Source organism: Telmatherina bonti (genome assembly GCF_933228915.1).
Source record: "Telmatherina bonti genome assembly, chromosome: 15".
In the NCBI taxonomy this organism is placed as follows: Eukaryota; Metazoa; Chordata; class Actinopteri; order Atheriniformes; family Telmatherinidae; genus Telmatherina; species Telmatherina bonti.
The window spans coordinates 38,608,463-38,629,612 of NC_136613.1; the positions used below are offsets into that span (position 1 = coordinate 38,608,463).

The window sequence follows — 21,150 nt, forward strand, 5'->3', positions numbered from 1 at the left end:
ATGCCGTAGTACTCCACAAAGTACTGTAGCCGCAGTACTCCACGTAGTACTGTAGCTGTAGTACCCTACATAGTACTGTAGTCATACTACTCTGTACTACAGATTTATATTACACAGTGCAGTACATTTCTTGTTCTACCATCACCATGTAAACCTGTAGTCAGTTTGTTTTCTCTCACACGTACACGTGTATGTGTACGTGTGTGTGTGAATGTACACGTCTGCATGTACACGTGTGTGTACATGTGTGTACATGTGTGTATATTGTTGTGATGCATGTTTAGTTTTCTGTTGTACTGTATTCCACAGTCAGAGCTGCTGTTGCCATGGAGATGGTGTTTGTTCCAATATGGATCATTTCTTATCCATCATCAACAGGTTTGCTTTCTTTCAGACCTGTAAATTCGCTCCTGATGTTCACCATCAGGAGGAATAATCCAGCTTCACCTGGACCTTTACAGTAAAACTATTGAGTTTTCTTGTTTTAAACCTTTCAACCCCGTAAAGCAGAATGAACCCAGTTTTATTGTCTCTTCTCGCGATAACGAAGTCCGAAGGTCAAACTAAACACCGCCCACCCAAACATCGCGAGATCACGCCAGCTGCGGCTCGGCCAATAGAGATGAAGAGGATCGCGTCTGCGCAGGCGCACTGGAGTGGTAAAGTGAACTTCAACATCATCATTATCTTCTTCATCATCATCTTCATCATCTCGCCGTAGAGTCTCCAGCTCGCGCTGACCACGTGCTCCGACCTTCTTCCAACATGGCTGATCTCCAGGTGCGTGTTTCCTCCCGCGCGAGCTCCGGCGTCCCGTTCGGCGTGCACCGTTAACCAGCTGTGGGGGGAGTCACGGGGTGGGGGGGGGGCTAACCGACATGCAGACGAGCTTCCCGGTACTTTGATCTGCTTCGTGCGTGAACGCGGGTTGCGTGCGCGGCGGTACCGTGACCCGGTTCGGAGGGAGGTAGAACCAGCCGTGGGACGGGTCACGTGGTGTGGAGGTCCGCAGAGCTGCGCGAGCTGCTGGGGGAGGTTAAAGCCCTGACCTTTGACCAGCAGGTTGCTATAAGGGATCAAAGGAACCTTTCCTTTCATCTATAGATCAACCTGATCGATTCACTTTGATCTGGAGTCCTGAAAGACCAGCAGCACGATCCTGGACCACAATCCAGATCCCAGTTGGCATGGATACCAGACTGGGAAAGTTGTCCCCGTCCCAGTTGGAGCTGGACTTCTATCCGTCCTTCGTGTCCGTCTGTCCTCTACGTTCTGGACTTCTATCCGTCCTTCGTGTCCGTCTGTCCTCTACGTTCTGGACTTCTATCCGTCCTTCGTGTCCGTCTGTCCTCTACGTTCTGGACTTCTATCCGTCCTTCGTGTCCGTCTCTCCTCTACGTTCTGGACTTCTATCCGTCCTTCGTGTCCGTCTGTCCTCTACGTTCTGGACTTCTATCCGTCCTTCGTGTCCGTCTGTCCTCTACGTTCTGGACTTCTATCCGTCCTTCGTGTCCGTCTGTCCTCTACGTTCTGGACTTCTCCCCGTCCTACGTGTCCGTCTGTCCTCTACGTTCTGGACTTCTATCCGTCCTTCGTGTCCGTCTGTCCTCTACGTTCTGGACTTCTATCCGTCCTTCGTGTCCGTCTCTCCTCTACGTTCTGGACTTCTATCCGTCCTACGTGTCCGTCTGTCCTCTACGTTCTGGACTTCTATCCGTCCTTCGTGTCCGTCTCTCCTCTACGTTCTGGACTTCTATCCGTCCTTCGTGTCCGTCTGTCCTCTACGTTCTGGACTTCTATCCGTCCTTCGTGTCCGTCTGTCCTCTACGTTCTGGACTTCTATCCGTCCTTCGTGTCCGTCTGTCCTCTACGTTCTGGACTTCTATCCGTCCTTCGTGTCCGTCTGTCCTCTACGTTCTGGACTTCTATCCGTCCTACGTGTCCGTCTGTCCTCTACGTTCTGGACTTCTATCCGTCCTACGTGTCCGTCTGTCCTCTACGTTCTGGACTTCTATCCGTCCTACGTGTCCGTCTGTTCTCTACGTTCTGGACTTCTATCCGTCCTACGTGTCCGTCTGTCCTCTACGTTCTGGACTTCTATCCGTCCTTCGTGTCCGTCTGTCCTCTACGTTCTGGACTTCTATCCGTCCTACGTGTCCGTCTGTCCTCTACGTTCTGGACTTCTATCCGTCCTTCGTGTCCGTCTGTCCTCTACGTTCTGGACTTCTCCCCGTCCTACGTGTTCGTCTGTCCTCTACGTTCTGGACTTCTATCCGTCCTACGTGTCCGTCTGTCCTCTACGTTCTGGACTTCTATCCGTCCTACGTGTCCGTCTGTCCTCTACGTTCTGGACTTCTATCCGTCCTACGTGTCCGTCTGTCCTCTACGTTCTGGACTTCTATCCGTCCTACGTGTCCGTCTGTCCTCTACGTTCTGGACTTCTATCCGTCCTACGTGTCCGTCTGTCCTCTACGTTCTGGACTTCTATCCGTCCTTCGTGTCCGTCTGTCCTCTACGTTCTGGACTTCTATCCGTCCTTCGTGTCCGTCTGTCCTCTACGTTCTGGACTTCTATCCGTCCTTCGTGTCCGTCTGTCCTCTACGTTCTGGACTTCTCCCCGTCCTACGTGTCCGTCTGTCCTCTACGTTCTGTACTTCTATCCGTCCTTCGTGTCCGTCTGTCCTCTACGTTCTGGACCTCTCCCCGTCCTACGTGTCCGTCTGTCCTCTACGTTCTGGACTTCTATCCGTCCTTCGTGTCCGTCTGTCCTCTACGTTCTGGACTTCTATCCGTCCTACGTGTCCGTCTGTCCTCTACGTTCTGGACTTCTATCCGTCCTTCGTGTCCGTCTGTCCTCTACGTTCTGGACTTCTATCCGTCCTTCGTGTCCGTCTGTCCTCTACGTTCTGGACTTCTCCCCGTCCTACGTGTCCGTCTGTCCTCTACGTTCTGGACTTCTCCCCGTCCTACGTGTCCGTCTGTCCTCTACGTTCTGGACTTCTATCCGTCCTACGTGTCCGTCTGTTCTCTACGTTCTGGACTTCTATCCGTCCTACGTGTCCGTCTGTTCTCTACGTTCTGGACTTCTATCCGTCCTACGTGTCCGTCTGTCCTCTACGTTCTGGACTTCTATCCGTCCTTCGTGTCCGTCTGTCCTCTACGTTCTGGACTTCTATCCGTCCTTCGTGTCCGTCTGTCCTCTACGTTCTGGACTTCTATCCGTCCTTCGTGTCCGTCTGTCCTCTACGTTCTGGACTTCTATCCGTCCTTCGTGTCCGTCTGTCCTCTACGTTCTGGACTTCTATCCGTCCTTCGTGTCCGTCTGTCCTCTACGTTCTGGACTTCTATCCGTCCTTCGTGTCCGTCTGTCCTCTACGTTCTGGACTTCTATCCGTCCTTCGTGTCCGTCTGTCCTCTACGTTCTGGACTTCTCCCCGTCCTACGTGTCCGTCTGTCCTCTACGTTCTGGACTTCTATCCGTCCTTCGTGTCCGTCTGTCCTCTACGTTCTGGACTTCTCCCCGTCCTACGTGTCCGTCTGTCCTATACGTTCTGGACTTCTATCCGTCCTACGTGTCCGTCTGTCCTCTACGTTCTGGACTTCTATCCGTCCTACGTGTCCGTCTGTTCTCTACGTTCTGGACTTCTATCCGTCCTACGTGTCCGTCTGTCCTCTACGTTCTGGACTTCTATCCGTCCTTCGTGTCCGTCTGTCCTCTACGTTCTGGACTTCTATCCGTCCTTCGTGTCCGTCTGTCCTCTACGTTCTGGACTTCTATCCGTCCTTCGTGTCCGTCTGTCCTCTACGTCCTGGACTTCTCCCCGTCCTACGTGTCCGTCTGTCCTCTACGTTCTGGACTTCTCCCCGTCCTACGTGTCCGTCTGTCCTCTACGTTCTGGACTTCTATCCGTCCTTCGTGTCCGTCTGTCCTCTACGTTCTGGACTTCTATCCGTCCTTCGTGTCCGTCTGTCCTCTACGTTCTGGACTTCTCCCCGTCCTACGTGTCCGTCTGTCCTCTACGTTCTGTACTTCTCCCCGTCCTACGTGTCCGTCTGTCCTCTACGTTCTGGACTTCTATCCGTCCTACGTGTCCGTCTGTTCTCTACGTTCTGGACTTCTCCCCGTCCTACGTGTCCGTCTGTCCTCTACGTTCTGGACTTCTCCCCGTCCTACGTGTCCGTCTGTCCTCTACGTTCTGGACTTCTATCCGTCCTTCGTGTCCGTCTGTCCTCTACGTTCTGGACTTCTTTCCGTCCTTCGTGTCCGTCTGTCCTCTACGTTCTGGACTTCTCCCCGTCCTACGTGTCCGTCTGTCCTCTACGTTCTGTACTTCTCCCCGTCCTACGTGTCCGTCTGTCCTCTACGTTCTGGACTTCTATCCGTCCTACGTGTCCGTCTGTTCTCTACGTTCTGGACTTCTCCCCGTCCTACGTGTCCGTCTGTCCTCTACGTTCTGGACTTCTATCCGTCCTACGTGTCCGTCTGTTCTCTACGTTCTGGACTTCTATCCGTCCTACGTGTCCGTCTGTCCTCTACGTTCTGGACTTCTATCCGTCCTTCGTGTCCGTCTGTCCTCTACGTTCTGGACTTCTATCCGTCCTTCGTGTCCGTCTGTCCTCTACGTTCTGGACTTCTATCCGTCCTTCGTGTCCGTCTGTCCTCTACGTTCTGGACTTCTCCCCGTCCTACGTGTCCGTCTGTCCTCTACGTTCTGGACTTCTCCCCGTCCTACGTGTCCGTCTGTCCTCTACGTTCTGGACGTCTCCCCGTCCTACGTGTCCGTCTGTCCTCTACGTTCTGGACTTCTATCCGTCCTTCGTGTCCGTCTGTCCTCTACGTTCTGGACTTCTATCCGTCCTTCGTGTCCGTCTGTCCTCTACGTTCTGGACTTCTATCCGTCCTTCGTGTCCGTCTGTCCTCTACGTTCTGGACTTCTATCCGTCCTACGTGTCCGTCTGTCCTCTACGTTCTGGACTTCTATCCGTCCTACGTGTCCGTCTGTCCTCTACGTTCTGGACTTCTATCCGTCCTACGTGTCCGTCTGTCCTCTACGTTCTGGACTTCTATCCGTCCTACGTGTCCGTCTGTCCTCTACGTTCTGGACTTCTATCCGTCCTACGTGTCCGTCTGTCCTCTACGTTCTGGACTTCTATCCGTCCTACGTGTCCGTCTGTCCTCTACGTTCTGGACTTCTATCCGTCCTTCGTGTCCGTCTGTCCTCTACGTTCTGGACTTCTATCCGTCCTTCGTGTCCGTCTGTCCTCTACGTTCTGGACTTCTATCCGTCCTTCGTGTCCGTCTGTCCTCTACGTTCTGGACTTCTATCCGTCCTTCGTGTCCGTCTGTCCTCTACGTTCTGGACTTCTATCCGTCCTACGTGTCCGTCTGTCCTCTACGTTCTGGACTTCTCCCCGTCCTACGTGTCCGTCTGTCCTCTACGTTCTGGACTTCTCCCCGTCCTACGTGTCCGTCTGTCCTCTACGTTCTGGACTTCTATCCGTCCTACGTGTCCGTCTGTCCTCTACGTTCTGGACTTCTATCCGTCCTTCGTGTCCGTCTGTCCTCTACGTTCTGGACTTCTCCCCGTCCTACGTGTCCGTCTGTCCTCTACGTTCTGGACTTCTATCCGTCCTTCGTGTCCGTCTGTCCTCTACGTTCTGGACTTCTCCCCATCCTACGTGTCCGTCTGTCCTATACGTTCTGGACTTCTATCCGTCCTACGTGTCCGTCTGTCCTCTACGTTCTGGACTTCTATCCGTCCTACGTGTCCGTCTGTTCTCTACGTTCTGGACTTCTATCCGTCCTACGTGTCCGTCTGTCCTCTACGTTCTGGACTTCTATCCGTCCTTCGTGTCCGTCTGTCCTCTACGTTCTGGACTTCTATCCGTCCTTCGTGTCCGTCTGTCCTCTACGTTCTGGACTTCTATCCGTCCTTCGTGTCCGTCTGTCCTCTACGTCCTGGACTTCTCCCCGTCCTACGTGTCCGTCTGTCCTCTACGTTCTGGACTTCTCCCCGTCCTACGTGTCCGTCTGTCCTCTACGTTCTGGACTTCTATCCGTCCTTCGTGTCCGTCTGTCCTCTACGTTCTGGACTTCTATCCGTCCTTCGTGTCCGTCTGTCCTCTACGTTCTGGACTTCTCCCCGTCCTACGTGTCCGTCTGTCCTCTACGTTCTGTACTTCTCCCCGTCCTACGTGTCCGTCTGTCCTCTACGTTCTGGACTTCTATCCGTCCTACGTGTCCGTCTGTTCTCTACGTTCTGGACTTCTCCCCGTCCTACGTGTCCGTCTGTCCTCTACGTTCTGGACTTCTCCCCGTCCTACGTGTCCGTCTGTCCTCTACGTTCTGGACTTCTATCCGTCCTTCGTGTCCGTCTGTCCTCTACGTTCTGGACTTCTATCCGTCCTTCGTGTCCGTCTGTCCTCTACGTTCTGGACTTCTCCCCGTCCTACGTGTCCGTCTGTCCTCTACGTTCTGTACTTCTCCCCGTCCTACGTGTCCGTCTGTCCTCTACGTTCTGGACTTCTATCCGTCCTACGTGTCCGTCTGTTCTCTACGTTCTGGACTTCTCCCCGTCCTACGTGTCCGTCTGTCCTCTACGTTCTGGACTTCTATCCGTCCTACGTGTCCGTCTGTTCTCTACGTTCTGGACTTCTATCCGTCCTACGTGTCCGTCTGTCCTCTACGTTCTGGACTTCTATCCGTCCTTCGTGTCCGTCTGTCCTCTACGTTCTGGACTTCTATCCGTCCTTCGTGTCCGTCTGTCCTCTACGTTCTGGACTTCTATCCGTCCTTCGTGTCCGTCTGTCCTCTACGTTCTGGACTTCTCCCCGTCCTACGTGTCCGTCTGTCCTCTACGTTCTGGACTTCTCCCCGTCCTACGTGTCCGTCTGTCCTCTACGTTCTGGACGTCTCCCCGTCCTACGTGTCCGTCTGTCCTCTACGTTCTGGACTTCTATCCGTCCTTCGTGTCCGTCTGTCCTCTACGTTCTGGACTTCTATCCGTCCTTCGTGCCGTCTGTCCTCTACGTTCTGGACTTCTATCCGTCCTTCGTGTCCGTCTGTCCTCTACGTTCTGGACTTCTATCCGTCCTACGTGTCCGTCTGTCCTCTACGTTCTGGACTTCTATCCGTCCTACGTGTCCGTCTGTCCTCTACGTTCTGGACTTCTATCCGTCCTACGTGTCCGTCTGTCCTCTACGTTCTGGACTTCTATCCGTCCTACGTGTCCGTCTGTCCTCTACGTTCTGGACTTCTATCCGTCCTACGTGTCCGTCTGTCCTCTACGTTCTGGACTTCTATCCGTCCTTCGTGTCCGTCTGTCCTCTACGTTCTGGACTTCTATCCGTCCTTCGTGTCCGTCTGTCCTCTACGTTCTGGACTTCTATCCGTCCTTCGTGTCCGTCTGTCCTCTACGTTCTGGACTTCTATCCGTCCTTCGTGTCCGTCTGTCCTCTACGTTCTGGACTTCTATCCGTCCTACGTGTCCGTCTGTCCTCTACGTTCTGGACTTCTCCCCGTCCTACGTGTCCGTCTGTCCTCTACGTTCTGGACTTCTCCCCGTCCTACGTGTCCGTCTGTCCTCTACGTTCTGGACTTCTATCCGTCCTACGTGTCCGTCTGTCCTCTACGTTCTGGACTTCTATCCGTCCTTCGTGTCCGTCTGTCCTCTACGTTCTGGACTTCTATCCGTCCTTCGTGTCCGTCTGTCCTCTACGTTCTGGACTTCTCCCCGTCCTACGTGTCCGTCTGTCCTCTACGTTCTGTACTTCTCCCCGTCCTACGTGTCCGTCTGTCCTCTACGTTCTGGACTTCTATCCGTCCTACGTGTCCGTCTGTCCTCTACGTTCTTGACTTCTCCCCGTCCTACGTGTCCGTCTGTCCTCTACGTTCTGGACTTCTATCCGTCCTACGTGTCCGTCTGTCCTCTACGTTCTTGACTTCTCCCCGTCCTACGTGTCCGTCTGTTCTCTACGTTCTGGACTTCTCCCCGTCCTACGTGTCCGTCTGTCCTCTACGTTCTGGACTTCTCCCCGTCCTACGTGTCCGTCTGTCCTCTACGTTCTGGACTTCTATCCGTCCTTCGTGTCCGTCTGTCCTCTACGTTCTGGACTTCTATCCGTCCTTCGTGTCCGTCTGTCCTCTACGTTCTGGACTTCTCCCCGTCCTACGTGTCCGTCTGTCCTCTACGTTCTGTACTTCTCCCCGTCCTACGTGTCCGTCTGTCCTCTACGTTCTGGACTTCTATCCGTCCTACGTGTCCGTCTGTTCTCTACGTTCTGGACTTCTCCCCGTCCTACGTGTCCGTCTGTCCTCTACGTTCTGGACTTCTATCCGTCCTACGTGTCCGTCTGTTCTCTACGTTCTGGACTTCTATCCGTCCTACGTGTCCGTCTGTCCTCTACGTTCTGGACTTCTATCCGTCCTTCGTGTCCGTCTGTCCTCTACGTTCTGGACTTCTATCCGTCCTTCGTGTCCGTCTGTCCTCTACGTTCTGGACTTCTATCCGTCCTTCGTGTCCGTCTGTCCTCTACGTTCTGGACTTCTCCCCGTCCTACGTGTCCGTCTGTCCTCTACGTTCTGGACTTCTCCCCGTCCTACGTGTCCGTCTGTCCTCTACGTTCTGGACGTCTCCCCGTCCTACGTGTCCGTCTGTCCTCTACGTTCTGGACTTCTATCCGTCCTTCGTGTCCGTCTGTCCTCTACGTTCTGGACTTCTATCCGTCCTTCGTGTCCGTCTGTCCTCTACGTTCTGGACTTCTCCCCGTCCTACGTGTCCGTCTGTCCTCTACGTTCTGGACTTCTATCCGTCCTTCGTGTCCGTCTGTCCTCTACGTTCTGGACTTCTATCCGTCCTTCGTGTCCGTCTGTCCTCTACGTTCTGGACTTCTCCCCGTCCTACGTGTTCGTCTGTCCTCTACGTTCTGGACTTCTATCCGTCCTACGTGTCCGTCTGTCCTCTACGTTCTGGACTTCTATCCGTCCTTCGTGTCCGTCTGTCCTCTACGTTCTGGACTTCTATCCGTCCTTCGTGTCCGTCTGTCCTCTACGTTCTGGACTTCTATCCGTCCTTCGTGTCCGTCTGTCCTCTACGTTCTGGACTTCTCCCCGTCCTACGTGTCCGTCTGTCCTCTACGTTCTGGACTTCTCCCCGTCCTACGTGTCCGTCTGTCCTCTACGTTCTGGACTTCTCCCCGTCCTACGTGTCCGTCTGTCCTCTACGTTCTGGACTTCTATCCGTCCTTCGTGTCCGTCTGTCCTCTACGTTCTGGACTTCTATCCGTCCTTCGTGTCCGTCTGTCCTCTACGTTCTGGACTTCTATCCGTCCTTCGTGTCCGTCTGTCCTCTACGTTCTGGACTTCTATCCGTCCTTCGTGTCCGTCTGTCCTCTACGTTCTGGACTTCTATCCGTCCTTCGTGTCCGTCTGTCCTCTACGTTCTGGACTTCTATCCGTCCTTCGTGTCCGTCTGTCCTCTACGTTCTGGACTTCTATCCGTCCTACGTGTCCGTCTGTCCTCTACGTTCTGGACTTCTATCCGTCCTACGTGTCCGTCTGTTCTCTACGTTCTGGACTTCTATCCGTCCTACGTGTCCGTCTGTCCTCTACGTTCTGGACTTCTATCCGTCCTTCGTGTCCGTCTGTCCTCTACGTTCTGGACTTCTATCCGTCCTTCGTGTCCGTCTGTCCTCTACGTTCTGGACTTCTATCCGTCCTTCGTGTCCGTCTGTCCTCTACGTTCTGGACTTCTATCCGTCCTACGTGTCCGTCTGTCCTCTACGTTCTGGACTTCTATCCGTCCTACGTGTCCGTCTGTCCTCTACGTTCTGGACTTCTATCCGTCCTACGTGTCCGTCTGTCCTCTACGTTCTGGACTTCTATCCGTCCTTCGTGTCCGTCTGTCCTCTACGTTCTGTACTTCTCCCCGTCCTACGTGTCCGTCTGTCCTCTACGTTCTGGACTTCTATCCGTCCTTCGTGTCCGTCTGTCCTCTACGTTCTGGACTTCTATCCGTCCTACGTGTCCGTCTGTCCTCTACGTTCTGGACTTCTATCCGTCCTACGTGTCCGTCTGTCCTCTACGTTCTGGACTTCTATCCGTCCTACGTGTCCGTCTGTCCTCTACGTTCTGGACTTCTATCCGTCCTTCGTGTCCGTCTGTCCTCTACGTTCTGTACTTCTCCCCGTCCTACGTGTCCGTCTGTCCTCTACGTTCTGGACTTCTATCCGTCCTACGTGTCCGTCTGTCCTCTACGTTCTGGACTTCTATCCGTCCTTCGTGTCCGTCTGTCCTCTACGTTCTGGACTTCTATCCGTCCTACGTGTCCGTCTGTCCTCTACGTTCTGGACTTCTATCCGTCCTACGTGTCCGTCTGTCCTCTACGTTCTGGACTTCTATCCGTCCTTCGTGTCCGTCTGTCCTCTACGTTCTGGACTTCTATCCGTCCTACGTGTCCGTCTGTCCTCTACGTTCTGGACTTCTATCCGTCCTACGTGTCCGTCTGTCCTCTACGTTCTGGACTTCTATCCGTCCTTCGTGTCCGTCTGTCCTCTACGTTCTGGACTTCTATCCGTCCTTCGTGTCCGTCTGTCCTCTACGTTCTGGACTTCTCCCCGTCCTACGTGTCCGTCTGTCCTCTACGTTCTGGACTTCTCCCCGTCCTACGTGTCCGTCTGTCCTCTACGTTCTGGACTTCTATCCGTCCTTCGTGTCCGTCTGTCCTCTACGTTCTGTACTTCTCCCCGTCCTACGTGTCCGTCTGTCCTCTACGTTCTGGACTTCTATCCGTCCTACGTGTCCGTCTGTCCTCTACGTTCTGGACTTCTATCCGTCCTTCGTGTCCGTCTGTCCTCTACGTTCTGGACTTCTATCCGTCCTACGTGTCCGTCTGTCCTCTACGTTCTGGACTTCTATCCGTCCTACGTGTCCGTCTGTCCTCTACGTTCTGGACTTCTATCCGTCCTTCGTGTCCGTCTGTCCTCTACGTTCTGGACTTCTATCCGTCCTACGTGTCCGTCTGTCCTCTACGTTCTGGACTTCTATCCGTCCTACGTGTCCGTCTGTCCTCTACGTTCTGGACTTCTATCCGTCCTTCGTGTCCGTCTGTCCTCTACGTTCTGGACTTCTATCCGTCCTTCGTGTCCGTCTGTCCTCTACGTTCTGGACTTCTCCCCGTCCTACGTGTCCGTCTGTCCTCTACGTTCTGGACTTCTCCCCGTCCTACGTGTCCGTCTGTCCTCTACGTTCTGGACTTCTCCCCGTCCTACGTGTCCGTCTGTCCTCTACGTTCTGGACTTCTATCCGTCCTTCGTGTCCGTCTGTCCTCTACGTTCTGGACTTCTATCCGTCCTTCGTGTCCGTCTGTCCTCTACGTTCTGGACTTCTATCCGTCCTTCGTGTCCGTCTGTCCTCTACGTTCTGGACTTCTATCCGTCCTTCGTGTCCGTCTGTCCTCTACGTTCTGGACTTCTATCCGTCCTTCGTGTCCGTCTGTCCTCTACGTTCTGGACTTCTATCCGTCCTTCGTGTCCGTCTGTCCTCTACGTTCTGGACTTCTATCCGTCCTACGTGTCCGTCTGTCCTCTACGTTCTGGACTTCTATCCGTCCTACGTGTCCGTCTGTCCTCTACGTTCTGGACTTCTATCCGTCCTACGTGTCCGTCTGTTCTCTACGTTCTGGACTTCTATCCGTCCTACGTGTCCGTCTGTCCTCTACGTTCTGGACTTCTATCCGTCCTTCGTGTCCGTCTGTCCTCTACGTTCTGGACTTCTATCCGTCCTTCGTGTCCGTCTGTCCTCTACGTTCTGGACTTCTATCCGTCCTTCGTGTCCGTCTGTCCTCTACGTTCTGGACTTCTATCCGTCCTACGTGTCCGTCTGTCCTCTACGTTCTGGACTTCTATCCGTCCTACGTGTCCGTCTGTCCTCTACGTTCTGGACTTCTATCCGTCCTACGTGTCCGTCTGTCCTCTACGTTCTGGACTTCTATCCGTCCTACGTGTCCGTCTGTCCTCTACGTTCTGGACTTCTATCCGTCCTTCGTGTCCGTCTGTCCTCTACGTTCTGGACTTCTATCCGTCCTACGTGTCCGTCTGTCCTCTACGTTCTGGACTTCTATCCGTCCTACGTGTCCGTCTGTCCTCTACGTTCTGGACTTCTATCCGTCCTTCGTGTCCGTCTGTCCTCTACGTTCTGTACTTCTATCCGTCCTTCGTGTCCGTCTGTCCTCTACGTTCTGTACTTCTATCCGTCCTACGTGTCCGTCTGTCCTCTACGTTCTGGACTTCTATCCGTCCTTCGTGTCCGTCTGTCCTCTACGTTCTGGACTTCTATCCGTCCTACGTGTCCGTCTGTCCTCTACGTTCTGGACTTCTATCCGTCCTACGTGTCCGTCTGTCCTCTACGTTCTGGACTTCTATCCGTCCTACGTGTCCGTCTGTCCTCTACGTTCTGGACTTCTATCCGTCCTTCGTGTCCGTCTGTCCTCTACGTTCTGGACTTCTATCCGTCCTACGTGTCCGTCTGTCCTCTACGTTCTGGACTTCTATCCGTCCTTCGTGTCCGTCTGTCCTCTACGTTCTGTACTTCTCCCCGTCCTACGTGTCCGTCTGTCCTCTACGTTCTGGACTTCTATCCGTCCTACGTGTCCGTCTGTCCTCTACGTTCTGGACTTCTATCCGTCCTACGTGTCCGTCTGTCCTCTACGTTCTGGACTTCTATCCGTCCTACGTGTCCGTCTGTCCTCTACGTTCTGGACTTCTATCCGTCCTTCGTGTCCGTCTGTCCTCTACGTTCTGGACTTCTATCCGTCCTACGTGTCCGTCTGTCCTCTACGTTCTGGACTTCTATCCGTCCTACGTGTCCGTCTGTCCTCTACGTTCTGGACTTCTATCCGTCCTTCGTGTCCGTCTGTCCTCTACGTTCTGGACTTCTATCCGTCCTACGTGTCCGTCTGTCCTCTACGTTCTGGACTTCTATCCGTCCTACGTGTCCGTCTGTCCTCTACGTTCTGGACTTCTATCCGTCCTTCGTGTCCGTCTGTCCTCTACGTTCTGGACTTCTATCCGTCCTACGTGTCCGTCTGTCCTCTACGTTCTGGACTTCTTTCCGTCCTTCGTGTCCGTCTGTCCTCTACGTTCTGTACTTCTCCCCGTCCTACGTGTCCGTCTGTCCTCTACATTCTGGACTTCTATCCGTCCTACGTGTCCGTCTGTCCTCTACGTTCTGGACTTCTATCCGTCCTTCGTGTCCGTCTGTCCTCTACGTTCTGGACTTCTATCCGTCCTACGTGTCCGTCTGTCCTCTACGTTCTGGACTTCTATCCGTCCTACGTGTCCGTCTGTCCTCTACGTTCTGGACTTCTATCCGTCCTACGTGTCCGTCTGTCCTCTACGTTCTGGACTTCTATCCGTCCTACGTGTCCGTCTGTCCTCTACGTTCTGGACTTCTATCCGTCCTACGTGTCCGTCTGTCCTCTACGTTCTGGACTTCTCCCCGTCCTACGTGTCCGTCTGTCCTCTACGTTCTGGACTTCTATCCGTCCTACGTGTCCGTCTGTCCTCTACGTTCTGGACTTCTATCCGTCCTACGTGTCCGTCTGTCCTCTACGTTCTGGACTTCTATCCGTCCTACGTGTCCGTCTGTCCTCTACGTTCTGGACTTCTATCCGTCCTACGTGTCCGTCTGTCCTCTACGTTCTGGACTTCTATCCGTCCTTCGTGTCCGTCTGTCCTCTACGTTCTGGACTTCTATCCGTCCTACGTGTCCGTCTGTCCTCTACGTTCTGGACTTCTATCCGTCCTACGTGTCCGTCTGTTCTCTACGTTCTGGACTTCTATCCGTCCTACGTGTCCGTCTGTCCTCTACGTTCTGGACTTCTATCCGTCCTTCGTGTCCGTCTGTCCTCTACGTCCTGGACTTCTATCCGTCCTACGTGTCCGTCTGTCCTCTACGTTCTGGACTTCTATCCGTCCTACGTGTCCGTCTGTCCTCTACGTTCTGGACTTCTATCCGTCCTTCGTGTCCGTCTGTCCTCTACGTTCTGGACTTCTATCCGTCCTACGTGTCCGTCTGTCCTCTACGTTCTGGACTTCTATCCGTCCTACGTGTCCGTCTGTCCTCTACGTTCTGGACTTCTATCCGTCCTTCGTGTCCGTCTGTCCTCTACGTTCTGTACTTCTCTCCGTCCTTCGTGTCCGTCTGTCCTCTACGTTCTGGACTTCTATCCGTCCTACGTGTCCGTCTGTCCTCTACGTTCTGGACTTCTCCCCGTCCTACGTGTCCGTCTGTCCTCTACGTTCTGGACTTCTATCCGTCCTTCGTGTCCGTCTGTCCTCTACGTTCTGGACTTCTATCCGTCCTTCGTGTCCGTCTGTCCTCTACGTTCTGGACTTCTATCCGTCCTACGTGTCCGTCTGTCCTCTACGTTCTGGACTTCTATCCGTCCTACGTGTCCGTCTGTCCTCTACGTTCTGGACTTCTATCCGTCCTACGTGTCCGTCTGTCCTCTACGTTCTGGACTTCTATCCGTCCTACGTGTCCGTCTGTCCTCTACGTTCTGGACTTCTATCCGTCCTACGTGTCCGTCTGTCCTCTACGTTCTGGACTTCTATCCGTCCTACGTGTCCGTCTGTCCTCTACGTTCTGGACTTCTCCCCGTCCTACGTGTCCGTCTGTCCTCTACGTTCTGGACTTCTATCCGTCCTTCGTGTCCGTCTGTTGTGAGACTCTCGTCCTGTCCTCCGATTGGTCCGTTTCCAGCGACAACAGAACTACAGTCAGTAGTGGAAGGAGTTACCTTCACCAGTCCATGGTCCTGGTTCTGGAAGCAGTTTTACATGAAACACGGGAGGTTCAGGACGGCCGGGTCCGGTCCGGGTCCTGCAGCAGGGACGGCCGGGTCCGGTCCGGGTCCTGCAGCAGGGACGGCCGGGTCCAGGACCCGCTGAAGTCCTGCTGTAACCGGTCTCTGTGGTTCTGTGTGGTCTTCAGGCGAAGTTCGACGCTGCAGCAGCCGAGGTGAAGCAGCTGAAGGCGAAGCCGGCGGACGAAGAGATGCTGCAGGTCTACTCGCTGTTCAAGCAGGCCTCCGTGGGCGACGTGAACACAGGTGAAGACCCCGCCCACCAGCGGGTTGCCGGGACCCGTTACGGCCACGTCTGCTGTAGAACGGCCAAGCCTTGGCTGCGTTGCTATGGCAACCAGCATGTGGACCAGCCCTGTATTGACACGAGGCGTTGGTTTCCAGGTTACACGTCGCAGACAGACGTTTCTCCTCCTTCTGCTGCTTTTTGGGTCATTTTCACACGGAGACCTCCTCCTGGTCTACCTGCCCTACCATCTGTAGCTCTACCTGTAACGCTGACCCAGTTGGTCTACGGAGGTTTACAATCCAGACACAACATGTAGTGTTTATTCAGAGACTCTAGATGGTAAATCCACCATTATTTATCACATCTTCATCACCATCACCACCATGTTGCTAAGAGACCTCTATTTTCACCTGGACATGATGATGAAGACACTTCCTGTCAGACTTTCCACCAATCAGAGAGCTTAAACTGACGGTAACGTCCAATCAGGAGCAGCCAAAGATCAACAAGTGATGAGAAAAGCAGGAAAATAATGATCCTCTATGGCTGGAATAAAGCCAAGAAGACGTTTGGGATGCAGCTGAGGTGGAGGTGCTGCAGTGAGGACAGCAGGTAGATAGTAGCAGGAAGACGGGTGGAAGCATGGAAACTGTGTGTGTGATGGAGGAAACGGTGTGTGATGGAGGAAACGGTGTGTGATGGAGGAAACGGTGTGTGATGGAGGAAACGGTGTGTGATGGAGGAAACGGTGTGTGATGGAGGAAACGGTGTGTGATGGAGGAAACGGTGTGTGATGGAGGAAACGGTGTGTGATGGAGGAAACGGTGTGTGATGGAGGAAACGGTGTGTGATGGAGGAAACGGTGTGTGATGGAGGAAACGGTGTGTGATGGAGGAAGCGGTGTGTGATGGAGGAAACGGTGTGTGATGGAGGAAACGGTGTGTGATGGAGGAAACGGTGTGTGATGGAGGAAACGGTGTGTGATGAAGGAAACGGTGTGTGATGGAGGAAACGGTGTGTGATGGAGGAAACGGCGTGTGATGGAGGAAACGGCGTGTGATGGAGGAAACGGCGTGTGATGGAGGAAACGGCGTGTGATGGAGGAAACGGCGTGTGATGGAGGAAACGGCGTGTGATGGAGGAAACGGCGTGTGATGGAGGAAGCGGTGTGTGATGGAGGAAACGGTGTGTGATGGAGGAAACGGTGTGTGATGGAGGAAACGGCGTGTGATGGAGGAAACGGCGTGTGATGGAGGAAGCGGTGTGTGATGGAGGAAACGGTGTGTGATGGAGGAAGCGGCGTGTGATGGAGGAAACGGCGTGTGATGGAGGAAACGGTGTGTGATGGAGGAAACGGCGTGTGATGGAGGAAACGGTGTGTGATGGAGGAAACGGCGTGTGATGGAGGAAGCGGCGTGTGATGGAGGAAACGGCGTGTGATGGAGGAAACGGCGTGTGATGGAGGAAACGGCGTGTGATGGAGGAAACGGCGTGTGATGGAGGAAACGGCGTGTGATGGAGGAAACGGCGTGTGATGGAGGAAACGGCGTGTGATGGAGGAAACGGCGTGTGATGGAGGAAACGGCGTGTGATGGAGGAAACGGCGTGTGATGGAGGAAACGGCGTGTGATGGAGGAAACGGCGTGTGATGGAGGAAACGGCGTGTGATGGAGGAAACGGCGTGTGATGAAGGAAGCGGCGTGTGATGGAGGAAACGGCGTGTGATGGAGGAAACGGTGTGTGATGGAGGAAACGGCGTGTGATGGAGGAAACGGCGTGTGATGGAGGAAACGGCGTGTGATGGAGGAAACGGCGTGTGATGGAGGAAACGGTGTGTGATGGAGGAAACGGCGTGTGATGGAGGAAACGGTGTGTGATGGAGGAAACGGTGTGTGATGGAGGAAACGGTGTGTGATGGAGGAAGCGGTGTGTGATGGAGGAAACGGTGTGTGATGGAGGAAACGGTGTGTGATGGAGGAAACGGCGTGTGATGGAGGTGAGGTGTGTGATGGAGGTGAGGTGTGTGATGGAGGAAACGGTGTGTGATGGAGGAAACGGTGTGTGATGGAGGTGAGGTGTGTGATGGAGGAAACGGTGTGTGATGGAGGTGAGGTGTGTGATGGAGGTGAGGTGTGTGATGGAGGTGAGGTGGAGGTGGTTTGGTGAGGATAGCAGGTAGATAACAAGCTGAAGAGCCCCCCCCCCCCCCCCCCCCCCGTCTTGTTCAGTTAGTTGCAGACATGTGACGGCGTGTGTGTGTGTGTGTTTTTGTCTCAGCTCGTCCTGGGATGCTGGACTTCACTGGAAAAGCCAAGTGGGATGCCTGGGAGAAGCAGAAAGGTGTGTGTCCTCCTGCGTTCTGGTGAGACGCTGCAGAGTCCAGCCGGGAAGTCCTGCTGTGTTCCAGATGTTCCACATCCCAGCAGCCCTTCACAGCATGGAACCATTTGGGGGATTTTAACCCTTTAAAAGCCGGTTTAATGAGCTGAATGTTGCATATAAAACTAAATTACTCTCCGTTTAATAACTTCACTCGATGCAGATGTTAAAGTTTAGCAAATAAGTTTATTTGATGATAATTGTGTTTTTACATTATGGGATACAAACTATGGTGGCCTTCGTAGCCAAAATAGTTCCATTGACTTTTACTGAAAACACTTTGAAACCGTTTAACTCTGATGTCAGCAATTTATTGGCAGCAACACCGTCTCCGTGCAGCGGGGCGCCACGTAACTTCCTGCTGCGCGTTTCAGCGCTGCTTTTTAACTCTTTAACTTCCCTCAGGCAAGAGCAAAGAGGACGCCATGAACGAGTACATCAAGCTGGTGGAGGAGCTGAAGCAGAAGTACGGCGTCTGAATGCTGCAGCCGGCTGCTGGGTCCACACCGCCGCCTCTTCATCCCAAACATCTGAATGCCTTAAAGCTGAACCGGGACATCTTCAAGCCGGGACCAGTCATGTGTTGTCACCTTGTCTGCAGCTGTTTCTGTACCTGACTGAATCCTGCTTCAGTATAAAATCTCTAAACTCTGTGTTGGTCGTGTCCTGATTCTGATACGCCTGACATGGTGAGTGTGCTGGGCGGGCGCCAGGCTGCCTCCGGGATGGGGAGCTGGGGTCTCGGGGGTCCTCCTGACATGTGGGCGGGGCCTTTATGTAGGTGGGGCCTTCGTGTGGGCGGGGTCATGGGGCCTGAGATGTCCTTCATGTGTCTGGAGGTGCAGCAGATGGTTGGACTGCAGTGTTGAGTATTTCTGTGTCTTATTTTAAGACAAGTAAGAGTTAAGTTAACTCAGTTTAAGTTTTGACCTGGACTAAGTTAACCCAGACTTGACGTTTAGACCTGGACTCATTTCAAACAGAGTTTATGTTTAAATCTGGACTAAATAACCCAGAGTTTACATTCAGACCTGGACTAAGTTAACCCAGACTTTACGTTTAGACCTGGACTAAGTTCACTCCGAGTTTATGTTTAGATCTGGACTAAATAACCCAGAGTATATTTTTACACCTGGCCTAAGTTAACCCCAATTTTACATTAAGACCTGGACTAAGTTAACCAAGATGTTTACGTTTAGACCTGGACAAATTTCACTGTTTACATTTATCAATCAATCAAATTTTATTGATAAAGCGCTTTACAACAACCTTAGTTGACCAAAGTGCTGAACAAAGATAAAAACAAGTAAAAATATAAAATAGCAGTTCATTTGCATGTAAAAATCTCAACAGCCAAAGGCTGATCTAAACAGATGAGTCTTTAGCCTTAAACAGAGGCAGGTCCATGATGGAGCGTAACTCCAGAGGCAGAGAGTTCCAGAGTTTGGGCCCTGCCACTGCGGAGGCCCGATCACCCCACTGTTTACACCTAGACCGAGGGACCACCAGGAGGTGCTGATCAGAGGAGCGCAGGGCTCTGCTGGGCTGGTGAGGAGTCAGGAGGTCACAAAGGTACGGAGGTGCAAGGCCATGGATGGAGCAGAGAACAAACAGAGAGATTTCTAATTGAATTCTGAACTGAAGCGGGAGCCAGTGTAGAGAGAACAGTACAGGGGAGATATGGTCATGTTTGCGTGTGTTGGTGAGAAGGCGGGCAGCTGCATTCTGCACAAGCTGTAGACGGTGCAGAGAAGCCTGGCTGAGTCCAATGTTGCAATAGTCCAAACGTGAACTGATGAAGGCGTGGATGGCTGTTTCAAGGTCTTGACGAGTGAGAAAGGATTTGACTTTGGCCAAAAGGCGAAGCTAAAAAAAGCTTGCCCTGACCACAGAGTCTATTTGTTTATTGAGTCTGAGACTATTGTCTAAAGTCACTCCAAGATTCCTAACTGTCTGACTGAGATGGTTGGTGAGAGGTGTGAACAATGGAGCTGCATTTGCCGGGCTGGGGGCACCAAAGAGGATAAATTCAGATTTTGACTCATTCAGACAGAGGAAGTTTTGCGATAGCCACTGCTTAATGTCATCCAGACACCTGTAGATGGACTGTGTGTCTGAGGAGTTCTGGGAAACTGGCAGATAGATTTGGAGATCGTCTGCATACAAGTGGAATGAGACATTATGGCGGGATATCACAGAGCCGAGGGGCAACATATAGAAAGAGAACAGAACAGGGCCAAGAATAGAACCCTGTGGCACACCGGAAGACAGAGGAGCTGAAGATGAAGAGAGGTCATTAATCATTACTGAGAAAGATCTATCAGTCAGGTATTACTTGAACCATTGGAGCACAGGTCCCTGAAGACCCACTTGCTGGGCTAAGCGAGTGAGGACATTTAGTTCTGGACTGAACAACCCAGAGTTTATGTTTAGACCAGCAGTAAGTTAACTCAGTTTAAGTTTAGACCTGGACAAAGTTGATGCTGAATTTATGTTTGACCTGGACTAAGTTGACCCAGAATTTATGTTTAGACCTGGACCGAGTCAACATAGAGTTTATGTTTAGACATGGACTAAGTTAACCCGGAATTTATGCTTAGACCTGGACTAAGTTTATCCAGAGTTTATGTTTAGATCTGGACCAAGTCAACCCAGAGTTTATGTTTAGACCTGGGCTAAATTAATCCGGAGTTCATGTTTAGACCTGGACTAAGTTATCACAGTATTTATGTTAAGATCGGGACTACATAACCCAGTTTATGTTTAGACCTGGACTAAGTTCACGCAGTTTAGGTTTAGACCTGGACTAATCTACCCAGAGTTTATGTTTAGACCTAGATTAAGTTAACCAAGAGTTTTTGTTTAGACCTAGATTAAGTTAAACCAGAGTTTATGTTTAGACCTAGATTAAATTAACCCAGACTTTATGTTTAGACGTAGATTAAGTTAAACCAGAGTTTATATATAGACCTGGACTGAGTTAACCAAGAGTTTCTGTTTAGACCTGGACTAAGTTAACCCAGAGTTTATGTTTAGACCTAGATTAAGTTAACCCAGAGTTTACATTTAGACCCAGATTAAGTTAACCCAGAGTTTATGTTTAGACCTAGATTAAGTTAAACCAGAGTTTATGTTTAGACCTAGATTAAGTTAACCAAGAGTTTATGTTTAGTCCTGGACCAAGTTAACCCAGAGTTTATGTTTAGACCTAGATTAAGTTAACCCGGATTTTATGTTTAGACCTAGATTAAGTTAAACCAGAGTTTATGTTTAGACCTAGATTAAGTTAAACCAGAGTTTACATTTAGATCTAGATTAAGTTACCCTGGAGTTTATGTTTAGACCTAGATTAAGTTAAACCAGAGTTTATGTTTAGATCTGGACGAAGGTAATCCGGGGTTTAAGTTTAAATCTGGACTAAGTTAACCCAGAGTTTACATTTAGACCCGGACGAAGTTAACCCAGAGTTTATGTTTAGACCTAGATTAAGTTAACCCAGAGTTTACATTTAGACCTAGATAAAGGTACCCAGAGTTTATGTTTAGACCTAGATTTAAGTTAACCCAGAGTTTACATTTAGACCTAGATTAAGTTAAACCAGAGTTTACATTTAGACCTAGATAAAGGTACCCCAGAGTTTATGTTTAGACCTCGATTAAGTTAACCCAGAGTTTACAT

General features: G+C 52.1%; 1 protein-coding gene across 1 annotated transcript; it reads left to right on the plus strand.

Moving 5' to 3' along the window:
* The first annotated feature begins 629 nt into the window (after positions 1-629).
* On the plus strand, positions 630-18,119 carry dbi (diazepam binding inhibitor (GABA receptor modulator, acyl-CoA binding protein)). The gene is made up of 4 exons (XM_079254635.1): positions 630-780; positions 14,993-15,110; positions 17,371-17,433; positions 17,878-18,119. Exons 1-4 carry the CDS (start codon positions 766-768, stop codon positions 17,949-17,951), a joined length of 270 nt encoding a protein of 89 aa, XP_079110761.1. The 5' UTR covers positions 630-765; the 3' UTR covers positions 17,952-18,119.
* Positions 18,120-21,150: the final 3,031 nt, after the last annotated feature.

What these genes read in the sequence shown, in the direction of transcription:
- dbi (XM_079254635.1), top strand. An exon ending in CGTGGGCGACGTGAACACAG is followed by an intron (nt 15,111 to 17,370) that starts GTGAAGACCCCG and finishes TTTTTGTCTCAG; the next exon opens with CTCGTCCTGGGATGCTGGAC. An exon ending in TGCCTGGGAGAAGCAGAAAG is followed by an intron (nt 17,434 to 17,877) that starts GTGTGTGTCCTC and finishes AACTTCCCTCAG; the next exon opens with GCAAGAGCAAAGAGGACGCC.